General features: G+C 54.0%; 2 protein-coding genes across 6 annotated transcripts in view; one reads left to right on the top strand and one right to left on the bottom strand.

Annotated features, from left to right (window-relative positions):
• The window catches only part of ASTN2 (astrotactin 2), a 373,499-nt gene that overhangs the window by 114,799 nt on the left and 231,046 nt on the right, over positions 1-27,654 (bottom strand). Inside the window, 3 exon segments of the mRNA XM_054220714.1 lie at positions 17,025-17,204; positions 18,750-18,854; positions 19,272-19,396. Coding sequence (XP_054076689.1) covers positions 17,025-17,204; positions 18,750-18,854; positions 19,272-19,396 — 410 coding nt within the window.
• Positions 948-9,789, top strand: TRIM32 (tripartite motif containing 32). 5 transcript variants are annotated; one of them, XM_054220715.1, is made up of 3 exons: positions 1,024-1,077; positions 3,997-4,112; positions 4,963-9,789. In XM_054220715.1, the coding sequence occupies exons 2-3, from the start codon at positions 4,042-4,044 to the stop codon at positions 6,971-6,973; spliced, it is 2,082 nt and encodes a 693-aa protein (XP_054076690.1). In that variant the 5' UTR covers positions 1,024-1,077; positions 3,997-4,041; the 3' UTR covers positions 6,974-9,789. The 5 variants fall into 5 exon arrangements, with proteins under 5 accessions (XP_054076693.1, XP_054076690.1, XP_054076692.1 ...); XM_054220717.1 differs by having other exon boundaries at positions 1,057-1,077; positions 4,001-4,112; XM_054220716.1 differs by lacking the exon at positions 1,024-1,077 and adding an exon at positions 1,348-2,422.

Here is a 27,654-nt window from a genome sequence, read left to right as displayed (position 1 = left end):
GGGAAACGACTGATTCTATGATTAATGACTGCTGTCATTAGCCCTGCGCGAATGTAATGGAGATGCCATCCTTTGCTACCTCCCAGGCGTGGGCAGAGGAGTTGAATGACTGGGCAACACAAGCTCTCTTCTGATCGAGGGCAAACCCCGTAACTGCTCGATTCCCCATGAACCGTTTGTTGATTCCCTGCCTGCGCCACGGCAGCTGCACCGATCGCAGGCCAGCAGCACAGAATCGGGGCACTGTGGGAGAGGAATTAATATCAACCAGGATGCGCCCTGAGCGAGGCCCTGCATAAACAACTGCAGCTGCCTGTCTATTCACTGACGGTATTTATGCGCATCACCCAATCAAGTGATTACATTTGCTATTCTCTACCTAAAAATAGTCCTTTTTTGTCCTGGGAGTCCACGGGCTGCTCCAACACAGTTCATGAAACGGACTCAGACAGACAAATTTTCAGCCGGCGATGCAGAACCGGACCCGGGCTCAGGACCCCATCTGAGGGTCGGGCAGGGGGAAGGGAAGGGGCTGCTGCAGCAGCGGTACCAGCTGGTCAGGGTCAAGGCATGGACCAACCTGCGTGTGACAAAACGGCATGTAATAAAATAATAAAAAAAAAATAAATAAAGAAAATATGTTTCTGCTTCTTTTTTTTCGTTTAACTTTGCTCGATAGGAACAGCACGGAGGACGGCGCCTGGCCTACCTGGGCGCTCCCTGTGCGGGCAGCTCCCTGCTCCAGCCCCCGCCGGGGCCAGGCCCGGGGCCGGCCCGCGGGCCTCCGCCTGCCCTCACCGACCCTCATGCCCGCCGAACGGGCCCTCCGCGCCCTCTCCTTCCCCCCCGCAACCCCTATGCCTCCCCCGACCCCTCGTCGCCCGCCCGCCCCGCTCGGCGGCCCCAGGCCCAGGCCCAGGCCCAGGCCCAGGCCCGGCCCCCGGCCTCCTACCGGGACTCCATCTCCCGGCAGGCTCTGCGGCGCAGCGCATACGTCACGGCGGCGCGGCGCGGCGCAGCGCGGCGGCGCGGGGCACGCCGGGAAGAGGCGCGCGCGGCCCGGGCAGCGGCGGGCAGGTAAGGGCGCGGCGCGGGGCCCGGAGGGGCGGGGGCGCCCCCTGGCGGCGGGGCGGGCGGGTCGCCCCTCTCCTCACACAGCCGCGGGCCCGGGGCGGGCTGGGGAGGGGGCGGCCGGGCCCGGCAGCACCCCCCGGGCTCTCCCCGATCGTAAGAGCCCCTCGGAGGGTGCCCCCTCAGGCCGCGCTCTGCCCCGGCCCCTGCCAGGGCACCTGCTCGGCCGCGGCGGGGGGAGTGGTCCGGCGGGGAGGGCGTGAGGGGGCTCGTCCTGCCATTAAACCGGCCGTTCGCACCGAGCCGAGCGTCCCGGTAACACTGTGTGTCCCTCACGAGGGTCCACACGCCCCCCCCGGGGCTGAGGGTCAGTCAGCAGCAGCTGGCTGCCCCAGCGCCTGGGCGCTGCTGTGAGCCAGAGACCCTGCCAGCAGCTGCCTTCAGCAAAAAACACCCCAAACCCATGTGTTGTCCTGCTGGCATTGTCATCATCACTGAAATACTGTCATAAAAGCTATAGGAAGAAGTCACAAGGCAAATTTTGTCAGCTTTACCCTATTATTTTAACCGTATGCAGTTTGCGTGGCAAGGTTTTGATAGCAGGGGGGCTAGAGGGGTGGATTCTGTGAGGAGCTGCCAGAAGCTTCCCCCATGTCTGACAGAGCCAATGCCACCGGCTCCAAGAGGGACCCGCCACTGGCCAAGGCCGAGCCCAGCGGCGATGGTGGTAGTGCCTCTGGGGTAACACATTTAAGAAGGAAAAATAAAAACAGCAAGAACAACAGCAGACGGAGAGAGGAGTGAGAATATGTGAGAGCAACGGCCCTGCAGACACCCGGGTCGGTGGAGAAGGAGGGGCAGGAGATGCTCTGGGTGCCAGAGCAGAGATTTCTCTGCAGCCCGTGGTGAAGACCTTGGTGAGGAGGGCTGTCCCCCTGCAGCCCATCAAGGGCCATGGTGGAGCAGATATCCACCTGCAGCCCATGGAGGACCCCACACCAGAGCAGGTGGATTCCCAAAGGAGTCTGTGACCCTGTGGACAGCCTGCGCTGGAGCAGGCTTCTGGCAGGACTTGTCACCCCATGGAGGGAGGAGTCCGCACTGCGGCAGTCTGTTCCTGAAGGACTGCTCCCCATGGAAGGGACCCATGCCACGGCAGTTTGTGAAGAACTGCAGCCCATGGGAAGGACTCACGTTGGAGAAGTTCATGGAGGACTGTTTCCTGTGGGAGGGACCCCACGCTGGAGCAGTGGAAGAGTGTGAGGACTCCTCCCCCTGAGGAGGAAGGAGCAGCAGAGACGTGTCCACAACCCCCATTCCCTGGGCCCCTGTTGCTGCTCAGGGGGAGAAGGTAGAGAAATCGGGACTAAAGCGCAGGAAGAAGGGGCAGGGAGGGAAGGTGGGTTTAAGATTTGGTTTTATTTCTCATTACCCTACTCACATTTGATTGGCAATAGATTACACTAATTTCCCCAAGTCCTGTCTGTTTTGCCAGGGATGGTAATTGCTGAATGATCTCCCTGTCCTTATCTCGACCCGTGAGCCTTTCGTTATATTTTCTCTGCCCTGTCCAGCTGAGGGGGGGAGTGACAGCAACTTTGGTGGGCACCTGGCGTCCAGACAGGGTCAGCCCACCACAATGACACAAGCTGAGAATTACAAATGAAACTAGTTGTCTCACCACTAACTAAAAACTACAGCGTGAGAAAAGAAACTCCGGCAGGATTTTTTTTTTAATATAAGGAGACCAAACTCACATAATTTACAGACTTTTATAGCTTGATCCTCATCTTTGGCTTTCTCTAATAACCCACTCTGCGCCAGAGGATCAGCCTTGGGAGGGACTGATACGCAAGAACAACTCGCTGTTAAGGAAACTTCCATGAAGGCACAACCGAGTGCAAGATAAAGATAAAAGTGCAGCAGTAAAAATAATTTCATATTACTAAGGCGCATACTGGCATTCTGATAAAAAGGGTTTATATATGAAAAGAATGTCATACAAGTCATCTTTCTAAAAAACGAATCCAACTTTAAACAAAATCCACTCTGCCATTGTTCTTTAATGAAAATACTTGTTTTAAAGGTGGCGCTTTGTGTAATTCTCTGGTGTATCTGGTGTCTGTGCTGCTCCCCCATCCTTCCCTAACCATGTCTTTTGACATATTTCCAAGGAAAATAAGAATAATGGATCTGGTATCCTGTGTTTCATTTTTTAAAATCGTTTTAAAATACAGATTTTTCATCCCTCAGAGGAAGGTTTCTGATGTACATGGCAGTGCCCAGGCTTCTACTTCCCCAGCTGAGATATATGCTAAGAATAAAGGGAAGTGTATTCACTGCCAGCGGCAGCACGCGCCCAGACTGCCACCGCTCCCTGGGTTCCAGGGATGTGATACTTATTGTGCCACTGTCGAGCCAAGGATCAGATCCCAGCTTGGAACTCGGGAGATTCTGCTTCGCCACCGAATCCCTTCCTGAAATGTGGGCTTCTAAGGACTGTGAATTGCAGCTGATAAATTAAAATGAATATTTTTTTCTTCTCTGTGTGAACATCAAGAACTTTTCTTCATTGCAGTTTTCTTCTTCCACTTGAGCAAATGGTAAACTGAAATACAGTGAACCTTTCTGTCTGAAATGCTCCCGAGGATGGAGCAGGCAAACCCAGCAGGGAAGCGAGAGTGCTGCGTGCATGCAGCCATTATTCAGAAAAAGCTGTCTGTTCACATCCCTCTGTGACCGTCTCTTCATTTTAAAGACTAACTGCTTCCTCCTCCTCCTCTCCCCCTAGAAGAAATGTTTTCTTCCCCATTTCTTTTAATGGCTAAGCAAGGCAATAGCAAAGGTATTGAAATCCAGTCTACTGAATAATAACTTAATGATGTGAACCCTGTTCTGTTCCCTTTGAATGGATGGCTGCCTTAGCAAGAGAGCTGCTGGGATCTGCTCCCTGCTGTGAGGGATGTGAGGATGGAGAAACCTGGATTGAAGCTGAACGGCAAGCAGAGTGGTATAAAACTGAACCAGAATACAAGAATGAGGTCAATGCTGCAAGATTGTGAAATAAGGAGAAATTATACGCAATTAAGCTAAGTTCAAGAACTAATAGTGAACACTTGTAGTATATATTAATGAATGTTTGGAGTTGTCTGTTAACTCCATTATTGCTAATACCTGCTAGAATACTGCTGCGACGAACTGTGTTTAATTTGCATGCTGAAGCATGATGCAGCATGGCAGAGGTTAACGAAATACACTGGTTTAAAATCTTTGCTGTGTGTTTTCAGTAGGTACAGTCATTCCCAGAACGAGTGGAAGCTGACAAATCATTCCTTCTAGTTTCACTTTCTGGCAATCGTACGAAACCTTGAAAATTTATTTTGGCTATATAGAAAAGCAGAGTAAAACAACCACATTTATTTCGTTCGTATCTGATGTCGCATCTGAATGCAGGTCTCCAGAGGTGATATATTAATGTCCTAAAGCGTTGCACCATCTGGTTCCTCTTTTGATGTGCAACATTTTGAATGCTTGGTTTAATCTCCCTGGGTTTCAGTAAATTATGTAAACTCGGAGGCTTGGCAGCGGGAGATGGGCACCATGAGGAGATGATTCAGTCATCAATATCTATTGGGCTTCCTTATTGCTGCCATTACACTTCTTTTAGTTCTACTTATAAATTTTGCAAGTGAATAATTTATCGCACTAGGAGCTGCAAGTTAGTTTTGGAATTTGCCCACTCTGAGATTACCTATGACTAATCCATCCTTTCCGAATGTAGAAAAGCTAACTGGGCTTCTTTTTTCCAGGGTTGGGTGATAAATCAGAAATAAACTGCATGTAACTACTGGTGATGACATAAATCACATTTCCTTTTTTCTTTCTGGACAGAATTGGAGCACCTTGGAATAGATGTGAGTACAAGACTTTGCACCAGCTAAAGCTGCCTTGGAAAGCCATGGCTGCCGCCCCTCATCTCAACTCGGATGCACTCCGAGAGGTCCTGGAGTGCCCTATTTGCATGGAGTCGTTCACCGAGGAGCACCTGAGACCCAAGCTCTTACACTGCGGGCACACCATCTGCAAACAGTGCTTGGAAAAACTCCTAGCAAACAGCATTAATGGGATACGGTGCCCCTTTTGCAGCAAAATCACGCGGATCACAAGCTTGGCTCAGCTGACCGACAATCTTACTGTACTGAAGATTATAGACACCACTGGACTGGCAGAAGTGGTGGGTCTTCTCATGTGCAAGGTGTGTGGGAGAAGGTTGCCAAGACACTTTTGCAAGAGTTGTAGCTTGGTTTTATGTGAGCCGTGCAAGGAGACATCCCACATGCCCCAAGGGCACAGAGTCATTGCTATCAAAGAGGCTGCTGAAGAGCGTAGGAGGGAATTTGGGACGAGGCTTGCCAGACTTCGGGAGCTGATGGGTGATCTGCAGAAAAGAAAAGCATCTCTGGAAGGTGTTTCCAGAGACCTGCAATCTAGATACAAAGCAGTTCTTCAAGATTACAGTAAAGAAGAGCGCAAGATCCAGGAAGAACTGGCCAGGTCACGCAAGTTCTTCACCACCTCTTTGTCTGAAGTGGAGAAGGTAAATAACCAGGTAATGGAGGAGCAAGCTTATCTGCTGAACTTAGCGGAAGTGCAGATAATGTCTCGCTGTGACTATTTCCTTGCCAAAATAAAGCAGGGAGATATAGCTCTCTTGGAGGAGGCAGCAGATGAGGAAGAACCAGAACTGACAAACAGTCTCCCAAGGGAGCTGACTCTTCAAGAGGTTGAACTCCTTAAGGTGAGCCATGTGGGACCATTGCAGATCGGTCAGGTGGTGAAGAAACCCCGGACGGTTAACGTGGAGGAATCGCTCATGGAAACTGCAGCATCCTCATCGGTGTCATTTCGGGAGCCTGACTTGGTGCAAGAAGAGGCCAGCTGCACACCAAATTCCTCACCAGCCAAACCAAGGATGCCTGAAGCAGCCACAAGCATCCAGCAGTGTCACTTCATCAAGAAGATGGGCTCCAAGGGCAGCCTGCCAGGGATGTTTAATCTCCCCGTCAGCCTACACGTCACCCTGCAAGGAGAGGTGCTTGTGGCAGACCGAGGCAATTTCCGAATCCAGGTTTTTACCCGCAAGGGCTTTCTGAAGGAGATCCGCCGGAGCCCTAGCGGAATCGATAGTTTTGTATTGAGTTTCCTTGGAGCAGACTTGCCCAATTTGACTCCCCTTTCTGTCACCATGAACTGCCATGGCCTGATAGGTGTGACTGACAGCTACGATAACTCTGTCAAGGTCTACACCATGGATGGTCACTGCGTGGCATGTCACCGGAGCCAGCTAAGCAAGCCCTGGGGCATTGCCGCCCTGCCTTCTGGGCAGTTTGTAGTGACCGACGTGGAAGGGGGCAAACTCTGGTGTTTCACGGTGGACCGCGGTGTGGGGGTAGTGAAGTACAGTTGTTTATGTAGCGCAGTGCGCCCCAAGTTTGTCACCTGCGACGCTGAAGGGACCATATACTTTACTCAAGGGCTGGGGCTTAACCTGGAAAACCGGCAGTACGAACACCATTTAGAAGGAGGCTTTTCAATTGGTTCCGTCGGCCCGGATGGGCAGCTGGGACGCCAGATTAGCCACTTCTTCTCCGAGAATGAGGATTTCAGGTGCATTGCTGGGATGTGTGTCGATGCCAGGGGAGACCTCATTGTTGCTGACAGCAGCCGGAAAGAAATCCTGCATTTTCCTAAAGGAGGTGGCTACAATATCCTCATCCGGGAAGGACTCACCTGTCCTGTTGGTATCGCCATTACTCCCAAAGGGCAGCTGCTGGTGCTGGACTGTTGGGATCATTGCATTAAGATCTACAGTTACCATCTGAGAAGGTATTCCACCCCTTAAAGGCATGTCTCTAAGCAAAGCCTCTTTTGGCAGCAGAGATTCTTCCAGCCTCAGCGCAATCTGACGGGAACCGGTGTCAAGCATTCAGAAGATTGTGCCATAACCGAAGCGGGGTTTGGCACAGAGGCCGTCATGTTTTGTGTTTAGAAACAAAATAGCTTCTGTGGTGGTGGTCTGCTTTTTCTTCTTTTTTATATAAAATCCGTACAGTAAAAATGAACAAGCGCAAGGGAGAGTATTGACCAGAGTAAATGACTGGTCACTCCATAAACCTTCTCACCTCCTTACACCACATCTCCTACACTTCCAGCTTCAACCGCTGCATCTTTCTTTGTGCCATAAACACTGACTGACTGCTCTAAATCACCTTCCCTCAGAGGACTAAAGAGGCAATCCTCTTCTCGCTGTGGTACTCACAAGGAACTGGGTAGCAGTTGTCTGGGCAACTACTAGAGAAAGCAATTTCTGATTGCAGCACTGCATAAAACAAAATAGCCCTCTTAAACTGCGCGGAGATGGAGCTTTACTTTCAAACTGACGAGGGAGGGTTTTCTCTCCCTGTTTTTCTGGTATTCAGGAGATCGCCCCTGTTGTGCCATTCGTGAACCGTGTCTGTTCAATGTGAAGTGAGTACTGTGCCATCATGGGAGACCGAGTTGAGCCAGAAAACTGCCTTCTGATGGCAACAGGGTTTTTATTACTACTATGAGTTCTGCTAGGTAGAAGGGGGTAAAAAGGGAGGGAACTGGAGGGAAAAAAAAATAATCGGGAAACCTACAGTTGATATTCACTGTTTTATTATTACATGTATCCTGAAAACTGTCTTCGGAAGGTATGGGAAGGGGGGGAAAGGGCTGGGGGAATAAGACTGGGAGATTGTAGTAAATGAGATTAAATGCAACATATTGTATGTTCACCTGCACTTCACTATTCTGCATTCCAGACCATTGCATTTAGCAATAGGCTTCCACTCATCTGCACTTTGTATGCGCAAACTACTCACTCCTGAGATGGGGAATGGGGGCGGGGGGGAAAACAATTTTGCTGTTATTTTTTTAATACTTGGAAGCACGTCCATTGGTGCATTGCCTTTTTTTTTCCCTTGCACAGCAAAACACTATATTCCTTAGGTTATTTTTTTTTTACGGCACCAGCAGGCACCAGAGTTCATGTTCATCACGGCTTTGGGCCAAATGAAGCACAAAACTGCAGCTGTGTGAACCAAGGCCCCCACAGTGCTACTCTCCTGGCTGATAAATGTGTACCTCAGTGTGGTGCTGCTCGCCTAGAATAGTTTATTGAAGGAAAGATGCATTTAAATAGGGCACAGTGGTAGCATGTTAATCTGCCACAGATAATAGTTACACTGCAGTGCGTTTATTTGTTGCTATCAACAACGTAGTTGCAAATTTGGGGGCACGACAGACAATATAAAAGCTGATTTTATGGTGGCTGCCATGCTACGGCAAATTGTTTGCTACGTGTGCTACAACATGTAGGCAACAGGTGATTTTTTTTTTAGCTCCCATATACTTTCCCCTAGTGAAACAGCAAAGGAAAGTGCGCTTCAGAGCCGCTGCTGCCCCAGCCAGTTTTTTGGCAGTTACAGGCTTTGCAGAAGAAGCGACGAGAGCAGATTTTGGTGGGATTTTGTGTTTTTTTTTTCTCTCCCTGTTATGCTCAGCCAAAGCGCTGAAGAGGGCCAGCATGGCAAACACCCAGCTGTGTGATGGAGGTGCCCCTCCAGCAGGGCAACTTCCTATTTCTCCCCCTATAATTTGCTGGAAAAAGCTTTTGGAGAGGAGCAGGAGCTAAGACACCAGCGTGGTAGATGGTGCAGAAGGAGCCTGAGGGAACTGAACCCCCCCTGCCCTCCTGAGCTGCTCTGTGTGTTTGCCAAGGCTACCAGCTCGCACCTAATTATTTACCTTCTCTGCTTCTCTTTTTGGGTGGGAGGGGGAAGTTGCCTAAGGTATGTAACAGCAGTTTAGGGAGCCAATCTCATCTCGCATGTATGTTTTTGGGAGATGACGGCTATTACTGGGCCCTTCTGCAGTTAATTACATTGTAACTCAAGGCATTTTTTCCCAATATTATGGTAATGGCAGTTCCTCTCCCACTGATCTCTTTTGAACATTTCTCCTGTTTCTAAGAACTGCTCCAAGCAGGAAGCTACCGTGGACCTGAATAATTGAAGCAATATTATCTATGATAATATGTACCTCTGTCATTTTCTGTTCCAATGGATTATTATTTCTTTTTTTTTCTGCAATAAACATCACACTACTAGCAATAACATTTCCTGGAGCGCTTGAAGGGCCATAAAAGCTGGTCCAGTAAACTGAGCAGTTGGTTACCCCAGCCTGTTCCTGGTTACACAATTCAAACAAAGCTTCTGTCATCTGTTTCTCACTCGGAGATTCAAGCAAAATAACACTACCCTGCCGTGCTCCGGTGGGCCAGGACACTGCGATCGGCGCCTAGGGGTGTGTGTCGCCTGCGGCTCTTCTTCTAGTCTTGGTTTTCAGGCAGAAAAGGGAAAAAAGAAAACCTGCCGTCCCTCGCCCAGGGTACGCATGTCCCCTGACAAAACTCGACAGTGACTGCGAGATGATTTCGCGGAGCTGTATTTCTTGCCGCGGTGCCCCCACACAATGTTGTGATTGTCTGCCAGACGAGATGAAATGGAGTAATTAAGGATTGTGATGAAATAGTTTGGCTTCTGCTCTCTACCTGGAGAAAGAGCTTGTCTGGTTATATGTATGTGTTTGGTTTTTAAAGATCGTGTAATAAAGGAAAAATTGATCCAATTAAAAGTGCATTGCAAACGGCTCATTTTCTTATTAAAAACACTTCATCTCCTCCCTTTGCTGGCAGACTGGTTTTTATGGCCAGTGGGGATTAGACTTGGGAACACAATGGCTACGAGACCCCTTTTACACTGTCAGGATGTGGAGGATAAATCTGATCTCCTTGGCAGGTCTCCTGTAACTTTATCTGACACTTCCCTACCCACCTCATAAACAAATACTAGAGTTCCGTACCTTAACTCACGCTGATACTCCCACAAGGGTAATATCTTACTTTCCACCGTAGCCGATACATGATGTTTCAAAGCTCTGGTCACAATTCCCTGGCTCCGAGCGCTCAGTACGGGGACGTGAAGCCTGGCCGACGGGTACAGCACCCGTGTCCCTGCTCAGCAAGGGGCTCAGCTCTGCCCCTCTGCAGAGGTGACACCTTTGCTGGGGCTGGCAGTGGGGCTGCTGTGAGGGTTCTGGTTAATTTTAATAAACGCTACAAAGAGTTGCATTAGAAGCAGTGTATTTAGGCGGAACCAAAGGAGAGCTAAGCAATTTGCCACTCGGCATTCAAAGGCGTCGGTATGTCAGCAGCAGGTTGTCCCCTGCTCCTGCTGCCCAGCTGGGTTTGCTGGCCTGGGTGGAGGTTTTTATCATAGAATAGTTCGGGTTGGAAGGGACCTTAAAGCCCATCCAGTGCCACCCCCTGCCCTGGGCAGGGACACCTCCCACCAGCCCAGGTTGCTCCAAGCCCCGTCCAACCTGGCCTTGAACCCCTCCAGGGATGGGGCAGCCACAGCTTTACCTGGCAACCTGTTCCAGTGCCTCACCACCCTTATAGTAAAGAATTTCTTCCTGATATCCAATCTTAATCTACCCTCTTCCAGTTTGAAGCCGTTACCCCATGTACTATCATTACACTCCCCGATCCAGAGTCCCTCCCCATCTTTCCTGTAGCTTCCCCTTTAGGGACTGGAAGGGGCTGGAAGGTCTCCCCGGAGCCTTCTCTTCTCCAGGCTGAACCCCCCCAGCTCTCTCAGCCTGTCCCCACAGCAGAGGGGCTCCAACCCTCCCAGCATCTCCGTGGCCTCCTCTGGCCCCGCTCCCACAGCTCCGTGTCCTTCCTGTGCTGAGGACTCCAGGGCTGAATGCAGTACTCCAGGTGGGGTCTCACCAGAGCACTCGGGCTCATCTCGGATGATACGAAGCAGCTCTTTAAACAGCTCCCAGTTGCTGCTTTATCAAACATACACAATCCTTGCAGAACTGCTGCCGTGCTGATGCTGTTTAGACTCAGCCTGCCGCTTTATGAGAAGTTATGATTTCGAAGGGTAGCGGCAACTAAGCTGCGAACATTTGTTCTGGGCAGCAACCGACAGCCGGGGTTTCTAAAGGGGCGAGGGGGAGAGCCTGTTTCTTAATCAAAGGGGGCAGAGCTACAAAAGCAAAAATAAAGCCAGATGCTTCGAGTCTTTTCTATTGTATAGCCTAAGTGATTTTTCTGGGTCATTACTCAATGCGAGGATTTAAAGTTATTTCATTTTGCACAACTAATTACTCTACTTGCCTGGCAATTCTGGATTACAATGAGCAGTGCATAAGGTCATTTAGCAGACTGAGTCACAGCACATATTTTAGTCCAAACTAAATTTCACGGCAACCAGCTAGATTGTTTTTCCCTCCTCCGAACAAAATGTCAAAATCTGAGGTTTTGAAATAAATATAATGACATAAACCGCAAGCAAGTAAGAGTGTTACAAAGGTAATAGAGTCGTTCTTTATAGGAACAGATCTCAAGGACGGGGAAATTCTATACGCTTTACTTCTGATCAAGGAGGTTTAAGGGAAAGCCATTATCTCCTTTAATAGATGCAAAGCTGCCCTTACGGCTTTCTTAATGCACCTGATTGTGTCTAGGAAATGAAAACTAAAGGTTCCCGTGGACTAGGTCAATCTTAATTGTGTTACGGCAGTATCAAACCTGAAGGGAGATGAATGAGACCCTGAGAGGACAGAAAGGAACCACACACCCTGCTCAGAAGAATACGGACTGCTACCTTAGCAGAGCTCCAGGCTGTACCCTTAATGTGCCTTGTATTTTATGAAGATCTTTTGTCTAAACTGCTGAGTTCACAGGAAAGCATGAAAACTGCAACCTCCTAAAGGTAAATGCAATCAACAACGTACGGTCCAAGAGGAGAGTACTGGGAAGTACTGGGGAGTTTCAGGGAGGCTGGGGGCAGAAAGCCCTGGGGAGCGTGACAGGAGCTGTCAGGGCCCAGCCCCTCCCCGGGCTATTTTAATGTAGGAGGCGTTACTGGGAGGGAACATCTTTCACACCCGCACCAGCCACTTCGAAAGCTCAGCTTGCTGAGCACCCAACATGGCCAGGTGACATCAGCCGAGGAAACCCTACCTAGAGATTCTAGGAAATGCAAAAAACCCCCACACTTGACTCACTGCAGACCTAAAGCCAGGTAACAGCTGGGTTGTGAAACCCTCTGAATGTCCTCCCCACGTGCACAGGACATCCCGAGCCCAGCAGCATCCCTCCCCGCTCTCAGCTGGGCTTCCCCCAGCTCCATGGTGGCGAGGGAAAAGGAGAGGAGCTCCCACAAGCCTGTGTGCTCCTCTACAGCAGCACGCCACCGGCACACCGTTTCTTTTTCCAACTTTTCCCAGCTGGAGAACAGAAGTCTCCCACACTGAAGCTCAGCTCGTCTGCACCGTGTGAAGGAAAAGAGATGTCACTCAAATGCCTGACAAGACGAGACCCTCCACATCACTGCTGATAACATCTCCATTTTCTCTAAGCGCCGGAGCACTTACAGACATTTGTTCTGCATTTTGTGTATCGCAGAGGGAACAAGCAAGCTAGAACAGCTCCTGGGGAAATCCCACCGGGGCTGTCAGAGTTTGCTATCAGAGCAGCTCTTCCCTTTCCCTAGCCAAGTTCTCCTCCTCCTCCTCCAGCCACACCGAGGGGCCACAGAGCAACCAGACCTCTGATAAACCTTCAGCAGGGACTGAAGTCCCTGGCAGGTGGATGTGCTGGACACAGGGATCGCTCTTTCCTCCTCTACATTTTGTGAGTATCTTTGTGGTGGGTTGACCCCCCAGCCTCTACCTCCAGTTTTACCTCTGAGCATTATAGAGTGTGGAGCAGCCAGGTGGGGTCGGCAGTCCTGGCTATGTCCCCTCCCAATGTCTTGCCCACCCCAGCCAACTCGCTGCAGGGACAGAGTGAGAAAAAGAGGAAGTCAGGATGCTGTGCAAGCGCCACTCGGCAGCCACCAACACACTGGGGTGTTACCACAGAATCATAGAATAGAATCATAGCATGTGTTGGGTTGGAAGGGACCTCTAAAGGCCATCTAGTCCAACCCCCCTGCAGTCAGCAGGGACACCTTCAACTAGATCAGGTCGCTCAGAGCCTCATCCAGCCTGGCCTTGGATGTCTCCAGGGATGGGGCCTCCACCCCCTCTCTGGGCAACCTGGGCCAGTGTCTCACCACCCTCACTGTAAAGAACTTCTTACTCATGTCTCATCTAAACCTGCCCTGCTCTAGTTTAAACCATTGCCCCTCGTCCGGTCACTACATGCCCTTGCAAACAGCCCCCCCCCCCAGCTTTCTTGTAGGCCCCCTTCAGGGACTGGAAGGGGCTCTAAGGTCTCCCCGGAGCCTTCTCTTCTCCAGGCTCAACACCCCCAGCTCTCTCAGCCTGTCCTCACAGCAGAGGGGCTCCAGCCCTCAGATCATCTTCGCGGCCCCCTCTGGCCCCGCTCCAACAGGTCCATGTCCCGCTCGTGCTGAGGGCTCCAGAGCTGGACGCAGCACTCCAGGTGGGGTCTCACCAGAGCAGAGTAGAGGGGCAGAATCACCTCTCTGGATCTGCTGGCCACGCTTCCTTTGATGCAGCCCAGGATGCAATCGGCCTTCTGGGCTGCCAGCGCACATCGTTGGCTCCTGTCCAGCTTTTCATCCACCAGCACCCCCAAGTCCTTCTCCGCAGGGCTGCTCTCCATCACGTCATCCCCCAGCCTGTACTGATAACGAGGATTGTCCTGACCCAAGTGTAGGACCTTGCACTATCGACCTATCGACACCGCCTTGGCCACAAATCCACAGCGTGGCACCACAGTGGCTGCAACGAAGCCAGTTCCCCCCATCCCGGCCAGACCCAGCACATTCTTACATGCAACAGGAGGTGGCCGGCCATGCCGCGTGTGCCCCAGCTGCCAAACGAAGATGCTCACACAATTGGTACAAACTTAATGAGGTGCCGTCAGCATTAAATCCTGGCTTCGACAGGGGAGAAAACCGATGCGGGCTCCCGTGGCACGGATCAATGGTTGGGTCGATCTCAAGGTCCCTGCTCGGAGGCTGCTCCGAGGGGTGGAAGCATTGCTTGGCTGCACAGAGACAGAACAAACAGCCCCAAAAATGGGCTTTTAATCGCTCTGCACAAAATAAAATTGGGGTTTGGTCTGGTCTGCCCACAGGCTAATGCAGTTCCTAGGGAGGGAGCCTGGGGGATGTGTCCATGTCTGCCCTGAAAGGAGCCCGGTGCCCGATGTGCCGCAGCCATGCCTCTGGCTCTCTCATTGCAGGATTCACTCCTGCAAATCCTTAGGAATGAGGGCGGGAGGCTCCCTTGCCTTCCCCCAGCACACACCTTATCTCCTAGCAGGAGGAAGAGGAACATCTTGCATCTCTACAGGCAGAGCAGGCTGCAAACGCTGCCTGCAGCCCACCCGTCCCGCCGAGGCCAGGCGGCGAGAAGGCACCCACGTTCTGCCCTCCCTGACGAGAGCCGGATCCCTTTCTCCTCCCTTCGGCTGAAGGAAGAGCTCCGCAGACACCCACCCACGTCTCGGGCTGCTCCAGCCTCGGCAGAGAGCCAGCCCCTGGCCCGGCGCTTGACAAAGGGTCCGGCTGCCAGCGGCGCCGTCTCCTCTTCCAGACCATGTTTTCAATTAGGGCTCGACGCGCAGATCGGGCACGTTATTGGCGGAGGCCTCCTCCCGAGGCCTGCCAATTGATTTATGAAGTTGATTAAAATATTAAAATGATTTTGTGCGAGGCTGCAAACGCGCCGCGATGTGCATTTTTATCATATTTGGTGCCGTGCCAATTAGCCCGAGACTCTGCTCTCCCCCTCCTCTTCTGACCCGCTTTGTTCTCTAACAAATTACCGTTATCCTGGCCTTACTTTTGTATTTATTAGAGATGATGCATATGTGCGCTCTCTGAGCAGTTCGGAAACGGGCTGGCTAGCAGCGGGGAGCCCGGCGGGCCAGAGCTGTTTCCGAGTGGAGAAGGCATCCAGAACTGTCTAGCTGGAGCTATTTATTCAAATCCTCCTTATGTCACTGGCAAAATGAGGGTAAATCAGTGGAGAAGCTGGGAATAAAATCCATCTACCATGAACAGCAAGCTCTTTCTCTTAGTTAACTGGGGTTCCTCCCGCGAGAGCCCTGGGTTTCCCGTGGTACCTTCTTCTCTGTCCAGAGCCGATCTCCCCTGGTACTGGCAAGAGCCCTGCACATCCCTGATGTCCTTCCAAGAGCATTTTCTGGCCATCAAAGAGCTAAATACAACACTGGTCTCCTCTGCAGTAACGACAGCTCTGAAGTTCAACCTCACCAACCCCACCAGCTTCTGAAGCCACAGACGTAGCCACCAATGAAGAAGACGGTCGGAGCCAGCACCTGGTGCCCAGCTCCCGCACGGTGAGAAATGAAATGCTCATGTCCAAGGCATTACATGTAAAACCCCCCCGGGGACCCCTGGGGTCCCAGGAGTGCTTTGGTGTCCGGCGGGTGGTGGGGAAGGATGCTGCGGACCCCCCAGCGCCGGGGCAGCCCTGCGAGTGGCTTGGGGCCGGCACAGCGGGGAGCGAGGGAGCCTGCCTCGGCCATGCATACCATGGACTAAAAAGGAAATTATTTTGCCAGCGAGGCACTGCTCGCCTTCAGGCCCGCTGCCACCGCGGGGATTTGTGGTTGAGCCCCAGGAATCACCACTTGGCCTGGCCAGGGGGAAGGTGGGGGCTCAGAAACAGGAGATATTTCACCACTGGATCAAGTGTTGCCGCTGTTCATCTCCCCTCCGGTCCCAGCACTGTGAAACAGTGGCGATGCTCACACTGGGCTCAGACTGCAGCATCCGCCTCTCGTTCCCGCCCGGCATCTCTGGAGAAACGCTGCATCTGCAGTGACGGCGCCGGGGCCGTGGAGCCACCCTGGGTCTGGCCCCACCGACACGTTTGCCCAGGGATTGCAGGGAGCAGGCCCAAATGATTAATAACATGGCGAGTACGGAAACAACACACCTCCCCGACGCTTTCTCCTGCTAAACAGGGGCATTGCTACGGCAAACTTCATTTATCGCTATTTAAAACCCAAACAGACGAGTATAGGGCAGTATAAATACACTTATGAGATGAGCTGCGCCGGGAAAGACAAGAGGGAAAAACTAAGCAAGGAAGGGAGGGAGGCAGTGGGAGGGAGCAAATCTCCATCCGCGGCTTCCAGGAGAGGAGGCGGCTCTCGGCAGCGCCCGCGGGGCAGGAGGCACCGTCACCGTCAGCCCTACCATGGGCCCTGTGAAACAGCACAGATGTTTTTCCACGGGAAAATATCAGACCCGGGGAATATCCCCAGCTCCCTGGAGGAGAGAGATGAATTGGCAAATAGAAGGCTACAGCGATAAGGGAGTTTTTATAAACATAACCTAATTGTATTACTTCAAAGTCCTGAAGTTTATTGCCCTGTTTAATGATGTGTCTCGTTATTTATGGTGTAGCACAATGAGTCTGCTATTGATTTAATACACTTCCTTAAAGACCGTCATTGTCACAAGCAATAAAACGAAGCCATTCTGAGACAGCTCAATTATGTCACTCCTCCATCATCGGACCTCGAGTACCCCCGGTGTGTGGGGGCCACCGTGGCGCGGCCGGGAGTGGGTGGTGAAGAGGGTCCCCCTGGGGAAGGACGGAGCTGGAGTGCGGCAGCCGGAGGGCAGGAGCAGGCAGGATGGGTTCCCCTGGCTCAGGGATGCTGCCCATGGACATGTGCCACCATCTCCTGCTGCCAGGCACTCACTTTGGTACAAGTCTCCTGTCCGCAACTAGTAACCGGCGCGGTGATGGTGTGTGCACGGGGGAGAGGGGCTGACGGATGGAAAACAGCACGAACGATAACCGGGATTTGTGCCCTTGCCCGTTCCCGCCGCACTCCTCACCTTTCTGGTACTGGAGCCAGAGCTGCTGCTGGACCTTCTTGCTGGGGAAGTGGATGGTGCAGCTGAACTCGGAGCCGTACAGAGCCTCGGCGATGTAATGGGAGCCAAACTGCTGGATGAAGGAGAGCAGCTCCTCCCGGCTGCTGTCCTTGTTCAGGATCTTCAGGATGTTGGCAAAGCCTGTGGGAGGGAGGCAGGGGATCAGCAGGGCGGCGAGGCAGGGGCCCAGCCACAGCCTGGGGTAAGGAGGCGCGGAACATCCCCTGCTCAAGACATACAAGTCCCCACATGGGTGCAAAGTGCGGTTCCTCCTCTCTTGCCTCCAAGGTCTACGTGATCCTGTGGAATCCACAACCTGCTATTTACCCTAGGCTGTGGCTCTGGCATCCTTCTGTGATTCTTCTCCCTAAGGTGTTTCCAAACCCACTTTGTGGGGATGGACACGTGCACACGTGTGTGCACAGACACAGACACACATCTCCGCACACACAAACACCCACCAGCTCCACCCTGCTTTGCGGGCTGCTGGGACACCATCAAACGCTCTCCCCAGAGGATGCGCTTGGCCTTTGCAGTAACCATAACCAGAGATGTTCTCCTGGTGTAACCTATTACAGATGGCCCCACAGACCATCCCCAGTGTGAATAGCCTGCACAACCCGTAACTATTTCTAGGAAAGATGGAGAGAGCCTGGAGGGACACACGGGGCTGGTGGCAGCTCCATGGGTGCACAAGGGTCGGGGCATCTCCCGGGCAAAGCCCTGCAGTGCCCGAGCAGACAGGGGACACGGGACAAGGACACGGACCCTCACTGCTCTATGGAGAGGAAATATCCTGGAGGCACCGGTGACTGCACGGTGCCTTGGCATCCTTTACAGCTGGCTGATATCATTGTTTTGGTTCAGTGGTGGAATGGAAAACATACTGGAGGAATATACGTCATAACTGTCGCCAAAATGAGCTTACCTTGCTGGTTGGCTGGTTTATTAAAGGAGGAGGTTGGTTTAATAAAAAAGCTAGCAGAATTCATTTTGAGCCAAACCCAAATATTTCGTTCAGCTCTGAAAAGGTTACTTCGTTCCGGGGCTTTGCAGCGTGTCTGCGCTAAGTCTTTTTTTTTTTTTTCTTTTTTTTTCTTTCCCCCTTTAAAAACAGGTTGATTTTGAAATGAAAAATGCTGTTTTGAAATGAAAAGGCAAAACATTTCAGGTCACAACAAAATGTTTCAGCATTTCTGAAACAAAACGTGTAGCTATAAAAACGTGGAAGTGAAACGTTTTGACATTAGCAGGATCCTCCCGCCCGCCCCTTCTTCATCTGCGACTCCTGCGTTATATGACCTGCATTTACAAGCGCTTTGGGTCCTTTTCAAACCATGTTTTTTTCCAAGAACTTACTGTTTTTCTTACATAGACGTATACACAGCCGCCCCCACACGAATCCTCCCTGCAGTGTTGCATATTACCTTGATCCTGGCTCTGACCCCAGCGCCTGGTTTGTGCAACCGAGCCGCATGAACTCCCTGCCTCAGTTTCCCCTCGCCTTGTAAAAAGGAGGAAAATCTCTCTGCCTGCCTCTGCAGCAGCGCTGGGAGCCCGAGCTACTGCCTGGAGGTGCGAAATGCTGGTGAGATGCTCGGCACGACGGAGCCGTGGGGCAGAAGACCACCACCCACCCGCCCGCTCACGGAGATGTGCAGTCTCCCCGCCGCTAGAAACCCTCACCTGCAGAGAGGGTGATGGAGCTGAGCTTCACCCTGTAGAGGTTGCTCCTCACCCGCCAGTGCTGCACCATGGGGTACCCCATCGCCTCATCGTACTTGATGTCCCCTGCAAAGGAAAAGCCGGAGCTCAGCCCCTGCCGGCCCGGCAGCCATGCTCCAGGGAAGGCTTAACGCTCACACCGAGGAATTGCTTTGCTACACGCTGCAGGGGTGAGAAATGGGATAGTAGCAGGGATGGTGACCTTCTCCAGCGGTCGTGCCATGGGGTCTCCAGGCTGCTGGCAGGACCAGCATTGCGATGGCTGCGGCTGCCTGGAGCTCGCAGGGCTGGAGACGCTGCCTCGCCGTGCCGGGGCGGACTCACCCAGCCCATACGCTACTTCTGCCCAAGGGAAGCAGGAGGGATGCTGTGAAGGACCCCACAGCGCTAGGGATGCTGATGCTCCGCGGGGACCACGCTGGGATCCAGGGTGGGAGAAGGGGTTCTTGCCCCAAGGGGGCTCAGTCTCGGGCCAGCTCGTACCGGTGAGAAGCTGGAGGTCGGGAAGGGGCTCCGAGAGGACGCCGCGGCACTGCTCCTCCACCGGCAGCGGGATCACCATGAGGCCATCAGCCAGCTGGGGGAAGTCCTTGATGAAATTATTCTCCCTGCAGAGAGAAAAAGACAACTGCAAAGCAACGATGCAGGGAATGGCCGGGCAGGGGGGCTGAGCTGCCCCGGTGGCACAGGGACGGATGGCTCTGGAGGGTGAAGGACATCTCCTGCACGCTGGAGACCTAACAGGGGATGGGGTTTGCAGCCCCTGCTGCCAGCTGCCCCTGGCTCCACAGCCCTCCAAGGCGATGCCTAATGAGCTCCCTGGGGACCGCGTCTCCTTTAGGTCTCCAGCACCACGGGACCGCTCTCAGCCTGGAGACCTGGCCACTGGTTTTGGCCCCAATTTTCGAAGTGTGCCACTGGAGAGGGGGCAGACAGCGGCGAGGAGAGAGGGAATGGCTGCTACACACCAAAACTGCCCCTTTCCACCACCTGCAGCATCTTCCCACTATGGGACCGTGACTAAGCACCAGACCAAGCCCTGCTGGGGGTCCCCATCCCAGGCAACATCATCACCCCCAGGGCTTTGCCATGAATGTCCGGCTCTGCAAAAGGAGGAAAAAGTACATTTATAGACAGACACCAAAAAAGAAAAGCTGGCACGTGCAGCTCACGGCGCGATTTTACCACACATGCGGGATCTTTTCTAACCTTGGCAGGTATAACATCGTATAATAGGCCCCTAATGAATTGTTTCTAGAACAACGATACCAGGGAAATTATTTGAAATGGTGAACAGACAGGTCTCTGGGAGACGAGCCTCCCCCAGCAAGTGAGACACCTCACGCCTGCGCAAAGGAAACAGGAGGGGGGATTTTAAATATTGATCTTAGAGCCAAAATATAGGCCAGGAGGCTCTGCATCCTCTGGGTGTGGAGACAAAAGGGCAGCGGAGCAGAAAAAAGGGAGGTTCCTGCAAAATCAGGTCAGCCGCGGGAGCTGGGGGAGGCTCAGGCTGGCACCGCCTGCCCCAGCTGCGTTTTCCTGAACAGATTTTCCTTTAAAGAGCTGCTGGAAGATCCCTCTTCCCTGCTTTTACACCCACAGCGCATCCCTGGGTGGGATGCTCCGTCATCCCATGATCATCTCACAGGTGGCCACCTCCAAGGGTCCCACTGCAGCGAGATGCCAAGCTGGTGGAGCGTGTTCCCAGGGCCCTCCCGCTGCTCCGGGGGCAGGATATGGCCGGTGCAACCTGTACCGGGGGCGAGCAGGAGGCTGTAGCCCTGCGCAACCAGCCTGGGGATGCTCCCAGCCCTGAGGCAGGCGAGGAGCAGCTTCAGGTGGGGACACAGGAGCGGGGCCGAGCGCGGCTGTGCAGGCAGCCCTGCCGCCTGCCGTCACGCTACACCCCTGCCTCAAAGCCGCCGGCACCTGATTGTGTCTCAGGAGCTTCACTTTATGCACTGCCGGAGAAAAAGTGGATTATTTGTCTGAGGGGAAAAGCCTCTCGCTCACACACATGCTCACAAATCTGCCATTGATCACACCGGGCGCGGGATCCCCATGGCGGAGCGATGCTTTGCTGTTCTGAGCCTTTTGCTGTCTTCACGATGCAAATGGGGAACTGCAATTACTGCCGGGGCCGGGAGCTGGGCGGGTGGTGGGAAGCAGGGGCTGCAAAATTAGGGAAGGTGGTAGGGAACGTGGGAAGGAGCGTGTCGGTGTCTCTGCTGCTCTGCCTCAGCAGAAAAGGGAGAAAAGCATCAGCGCTACCAAATCCCAAATCCCCAGAAAAGCACAATGCTGCTCTCAGAAAGGGATGCAGCTGCGCTGAGCCCACCTGCCGCCCCGGGGTGTGGGGACCGTCCCCTCCCTGACGGGTCACCCTGCACCCGAGGGTTAGCGCAAGGGCCAGGCGGGTCACACCAGAAGCCTGTCCAGCCCCGCATCCCACCTCCGAGGGGATCAGGAGGGGCGATGACACTGGCTGGTGGCACCTTCCCAAGTGCTCTCCCACCGCCCTGCCCGAGGGGACAGACCCGGCGGTGCCAAAAGGGCTTAGCCCTGGGGGGACACAAACAGGTGGCAGGGCAGACGCCAGAAGACTGCGTTAACCCTGCACCCGAGCCCAGGGCAAAGATGACACAAAAAAGCAGCCTCTCCTCCTCCTCGCACACAAACCCACCCGGACCACCTCACTGACACCCGCCCATGCCCCGCGGACCGGCTGGCTGTCCCTGGGATGAGCCCAGCTCACCCGGGTGGCAGGACAGTCCCCAGGGCTGGTGGTCCATGCACGGGCAGCTGAAGAAGGAGATGCTGGAGCAGATGCAGAGCAGGGCAAGGGGACCCCGCAGGCAGCGGCTGCGGCTCAGAGCTGACGTCTCTATGAAAAGGTATTTACCCAAATGCCGCGCTCTGCGGTGCCATCCGCTGTAATGCCGTTTGCTTGAACTGCTTGGCAGCTGACAGGTTGAGGAAAAACAAGGGGCAAGTGCAAGTCAAGGCGTGGGTGTACACACCGGTGCGTGCCCACAACCTGCTCCCATAGCGGGAGGGAGCAGTGGTACAAGGCAGGACTTCAGGAGCACTTCAGGGATGCATTTTTGCTGCCAAACCCTTCCTGCATCTCCTCCATCCCTCCCTCCCCGCCTCCAGGGATGAGCCAAAGCCGTGCTGGGGGAAGCCCCCCTGCAGCCGAGCCCTCGCTGTGTCTGTGGGCGCAGGATGGCACACCGGGAGGGCAGGTGACAGGGATATCCAAAGCGACTTGTGGTGTGCCAGCTGTGTGCCATGGAACCGCAGCCGGCAGAGGGCTGCAGCTCCTCTTCCACCGCGCCTTATTAATAACCCTGCGGCTCACAGCGCTGCTCACCGTAAAGGCATAAAAAAGAGTTTCTGCCAGGCTTTTGTGCTCTCTGGAAGCGCTGATCAAAGCCGTCGGGCTCTGTGCAAAGGGCAGGGACAGACGAGGGGAGGGGTGTGACAGCATCCCTGTGCATGTGTCGCCACACGTGCCTCCATCTCGGGCACGGCCGAGCCACCGGTTCACACCTGAGGGTCCGTGCTGCTTCCCAGAGGCACGGCAGCACCTTTGTGACCTTGCAGTTCCTACTGGCCATGGAGACAGGTTTATTCCGATGGGATCAGGAGACAGCCCAGCAAACCCACCAGTTCCCAGCACCTGCTAGCCCCGCAGCGTCCTCCTCTGCTCCTGTTCTGCCCCTCAGCATCTCCCCAGCACTCGTGGAGCAGACGCCTGATACCCGCCGCAGCAGCGAGAGCGCTGCTCTCTCCTGCACCACGCACACTGAGCCCACGTGTTGACCCGCAGCGCTCTCCTGCTGGCGATCCGAACATCTCTCGGGGCATTTTGCCGCTACTGAGTCATTATACAAGGAAATGCCGTTTGTCCCTCGCAGCCCTGGTCCCCAGCAGCATCCGACCTGGAGTACGTCCCTGCCTCGGGAGGGAGCCGACTTCCAGATAAACCAGTCTTGATGCTGGGAAAGGTCAAATGGCCAAAGGCTCTACTGAGCTCCCGTACTGGCAGGGTGCGCTGAGGAGGAAGGTAGTCGCCTGGATTAAACTGAGTTCAAACTCCTGGCTTTGACAGACACTTGGTGTAACCTTGGCCGGGTCACGAGATGCACCCTTTGCCTCGGGTGACAGATAACAGACAGCAGCTCCCTCCGTCTCGGGGTGCTGCTGGGGTGAAGGCAATTAGCGGCGGCTCAGGTACCAGGAGGAGGGCTTATGCAGCGAGAGCCCGCTGTGCCGGTGTTCTCCTGTCCTTCTGAAACTCGATACACGGACTAGAGATGTTTTCGGGGAATCTGACCTTAAATAATACACCAAAGGTCATGCAATACAGCCGTGGCACGGCGCGGTGTAGGGCTGCATTGCTCCGCAGTGCTGGTATCACCTCATGCAGGCGATGGGGAGCCTCCAATAAGGACAAGCATCCCTGAACAACAGGGGGTTTTGGGGGAGCAGCGGAGCCCGACGCAGGCGCTGGGGAGCAGCCGGAGTGCTGTGGTCCTCCTGGATGGGGACACGGCCGCCAGGTCCTGGTCCACGGCACGATTCTGCCGAGCCCTGGGGCACCTCATCCCCTTGCCGAGGCGCTGAAAGCCAGGGCCAAGCTCGCCGTGGGATTTTGGCCCGCAGTAGTGACGGATCAGCTGGTGACGCACATTCTTCTCATTTTCCTGTTAGCAACACCGTTGGGTGAAGGAGCAGCTTCTCCTCCTCGGCTCGTCCAGCTGTGGCTTCCTCCCTTCACGCCCGAAGGGCACGGCCTCGAGGCCGGACTCTGCCACCGACCCTTTCGCAGACCCTCCTGGCTCCTGTACAGCTCCCACTGCAAATCCGAGTGTCACCTGGCACAGGGATCCCTGCCTCCATCCCCCACCCTGCATCCCAGCAACCGGGCAAATACATTCATGAAGGGGTAAAAAAAAAAAAAAAAAAAAAATATATATATATATATAAAATGACCCCACAAGTGATTAGCTGATGCCCTGAAGCATGAGATTTAATTACCCTTATCTGAGCCGGCGCAGCTACAAATGTTAATCACATTATCATCCAGCATGCTTATGTTCAGCAAAGTGTCTATGCGAGGACTGCTATGCAAGTCTGAGAGGACGCCTTCTCCGGCAAGAATAATTTATTAATCTTACTTCTTTCTGTCCCGCAATGGCTCGGGGAGATGATGATGGATTTGGGGTTATTTAGTGCCAGCTTTCGATCCAACTTTCCCTCGGAGAAGCTTTCCCGCTGGGGCGGTTGCAAGCTCACAAGAGCCCAGCCTGCATCTGACACGGGGACGTTCAGAAATAGCTTCTTTTTAGCTTGTCATCATCCAAAAAAAAATGGCTCTAGAGTCACTGGGAGACAGAAAAAGAGGGTGTCCTGTTTCCACAGCCACTTTGGAGAAGGTAAGCACGCCGTAAATCTCCCCCCACGTGTCTCCGTGACCTCAGGCACTGGTGAATTATAAAGGCTTAATGCAAACCCTCTGAAGCAGCAATTACTTACTCCAAATTTACTGGTCATTAATTTTAGCGAGGCCCCACTCCTGTATAACGAGGCAGGAGAAAAAAAGGAGAGACAGGTCAGGTTTTGCCAGGCCCTGGAGCCCCCTCCAGCTCCCCAACTTTCAGCCCTAACCACCGTTTGCAACGATGGGCGGTGGTTGGGGGAGAGAGGAGACACCAACCCACAGCTGCCCGTGGCCCCCCCCCCCCCCGAGTCACCCTGGTGCCACCACTGCCATCGCCCCCATCCCTCCATCGGCCACGATGCTGCAGATAAGACCTGTCCCCGCACTGCCCGTCCCTCCCCGCTGCATCCCCAGCCTGCCCCACTTCAGCGCCAGCAATAAACCGCCTGAAAATATTCAATAGCTGCCTCACCCCCTCGCTTCAGGGAGAATTAGCATTTAAATTGAGGTGTTTCGGGGAGGTAAATCACGCCAGCGCCCGGGCCGCAGTGCCTGCGGGCCCGCACGGTGCTCCTTGGCACATCCAAACATGGTGCTGGGCACCGTCCCCTCCATGCGCCCTCCGACAGAGCCCCAAAACCTGCCCCAAAGACCCTCCGTGGGGCTGGCAGCGACCGGGACCCCCTGTCCCGTGCCCCCCGCTCCCTCTGTCCCGTGGGGCCAGGGCTGTGCGGCAGCAAAGTCACCTGCTCTGTAATGTTGAGATGCGTTGACATAGGCTAAGCCCACGGCGGCGAAATGCCGTGGGCTCCATCTCGGCGGCTCTTTGATCCCGGCACTGGAATACTAATCACGGCACCGTGCCGGCACGGCTGCGGGAGGCCCTCGATGGCACCGCCAGGGCTTCTCTTCCCTCATCACATCCAATCTGGGGACACCAAAGCATGGGAGGGGACAGCGAGAGCCACTGGACCAGGCAAAGGGTGGTGGCTGTCACCAGGAACCATGGATGGGAGCAGGAGCTCCAAACCCTACTAGTGCCTGTGCCATCGGGTGCATGGTGCCGTGCAGGGACACCAGCCATGGCACCATGATGGTGACAGCCAGCAAATGACATCTGGACGTGGGACTTTAAGAGCTGGCCCAGTAGTGACAGCCAGACAGAAGGATGCAGCAGTGGAAGCAGCGCTGCTCCCCGGGAGCCGGCAGAGGCAGGGAAGGGGATTCTTTCCCAGTGAATAATTTATTCCCACAAAACAGGAATTTGGTTGATCCAAAGCTATTTGTCAACTCCGCTTGAACCTGCTGCAGAACTTGAGCAGAGATTGCTTTGGTTGGTGTTTCTTTTAAGTACAAAAGAGATGGAGGAAGATGAATAGTTGCCACCACAGCACTGCCACCACCTCCGTGCCTCGCAGGGGGCTCCTGCGCCTCCCCAGTACCTGAAGGCACGTCTCAACGGAGACTGCGACTGCTTTCCCATTCTCAAATCACCTCCAAACAACCCCCAAACACTAAAGCCTTCCTCCAGTCTGCACAGCCCCGGTGATACCACCGAGCACTCAGGGAAACCCAGCCAGCGGCACCCACCACCACGGCACTGACGGTGAACATCATGTTCACCATCGCAGAGTAAAAGTGCATCCTCTCCTGAAGCCGTTTCTAAAGGAAACACACTGGAATCTGCTTTGAGATGGAGAGATGGAGAAGCCACAAGTGACGGGAGCAGAGATCTCCCTCCTGCATGCTGGGAGCAGGCAGTGGTGGGGACGTGCTGCTGGAGGAGGCCCACCACCAGCACGTGGCTCTGGCCCGCAGAAGCACCTGAGGGTGGAGCACCCATGTGGAGGGACCCCAAGAGGCTCCTCAGCCTCTCCCAGCTGCTGGCTCTCGAGATGCCAGGTCCCGGTGACGTCCTCGTTGCCCATTTATCACCTTTTATTGTCCTCCCCGCCCCGCTCCCCATTATGCGGCTATTTATTTATTCCAGTAAAGCGTGTCTCCTGCGGGTGAAATCCTGCGGTCGGCTGTGGATCTTTCTTCCTCTGGAGTGCCTGTTGGGAACAGGCTGCAATGGAGCGCTGAGTAAAAACAAATTTGGGAAGTTACGGTTCCCACAGCAACGCCTGGTGCCTGTGCAGCAGGCGGCACGCAGGCACGCAGAGCTGGATTTATGCCCTAATTACGGAGTCGGGGCTGCAAGAGGAATCCCATGCAAAGCTCTAGTTTTCAGCTCCGTACATAACTTTGCAAATATACAGCTTATTCCCTCTGGGATTGAAATTTCCCGTGCTTAACTGAAGCTTAAAGGTGCTTTTCTGCAAGACGTTTTTTAAAAAAAAAAAAAGTCAAAAATCCCCATTTTAGAGTGAGAGGGTGAGGACGAAAAGCCGACACATTCCCAGCTGGAGGAAGGGAAGAGAGTGACAACCTGTCTCTTGTTTGCCTGTAACTCTGGCACTACTTGCTCCTGGAAGCCCACGCTCGCAGAGAGCAAATCCCTCGGGAGACAAATGCGCGTGAGCGAGGAGAGACGACTTGAGGGGGGAAGCTGCCATCATTGACACTGGAACCCAGGTAACATCTCCCGGCTGCATCGGGACCAGAGCCCAGGATACCAGACTCCACCGACAGTCCCTTCCCTCTGACACAGCAGCCTCCAAGCTCTTCGCACGTGCTCCTCATTCGACAGACCACCCCCATCAACGTCAAGCAGGAGAAGGCTGACAAAATACAACCCAGCGTGCGCCTGACCCAACACTCTCCATCTTTAAGTTGCCATCTCCTTCCTACCTCCCTGCTCAGGTCACGTCATGTAGGTACATCGCATCACTTGGGCGCGTGACGTCCTTTAGGTGCATCATCACCCAGAACAAGCCCTTCCGCGCACACCTCTCTGCTCCTCTCCCCTTCTGCAGGGGAAAAGCAAACGAACAAGTAGCCAAAGCCTCTCTCCCTCCATGGCTCTGCCTTAAGCGTTTGGCTGATCTCACCAGTGAGATAGGCAGTGGCTCCATCACTGCCCACATCTGTCCATAGCAGCCTTGTCATGAGCCTGCAACCCGGTGGCAGGGCCAGGAGGACGCATCTGAGCCGTTTGCCATCCCTCCTTGACTGGAAGGTCTGGGAAACGCCCAACAGCTGATGCGGATGATGCCAAATCCGCTCGCTTGCAAAGGGCTGGCGCTGCGTAGTGTCTGCCGGGAGGCTCCGTGTCTGGCTCCATGTACCTGCTCTTCAAGATGTCTCCCTCCATTAGCTTCGCCACCGCCGACAGCTGAAGGGTCTGACCTTGTCGGCTTCCATAAGCTCAGCAACTTTCAGCTTTTTAACGACTGGGATGGAGAAGTGCCATGAAGACAGACAGACCTCCTGGAGCAGCTCACGGAGCTTCTGCCCACCGGGCTGTAGCCCCTG

Source organism: Rissa tridactyla, chromosome 14 (assembly GCF_028500815.1).
Source record: "Rissa tridactyla isolate bRisTri1 chromosome 14, bRisTri1.patW.cur.20221130, whole genome shotgun sequence".
Classification (NCBI taxonomy): domain Eukaryota; kingdom Metazoa; phylum Chordata; class Aves; order Charadriiformes; family Laridae; genus Rissa; species Rissa tridactyla.
Note: the sequence above shows the minus strand (reverse complement) of the source record. Positions and strands in the feature narration are given on the sequence as shown.

Coding starts and splice junctions, on each gene's coding strand:
- TRIM32 (XM_054220715.1), top strand. CDS start 4,042: ATGGAGAAACCTGGATTGAAGCTGAACGGCAAGCAGAGTGGTATAAAA. Junction 4,113..4,962: donor AACCAGAATACAAGAATGAG/GTCAATGCTGCA, acceptor CTTTCTGGACAG/AATTGGAGCACCTTGGAATA.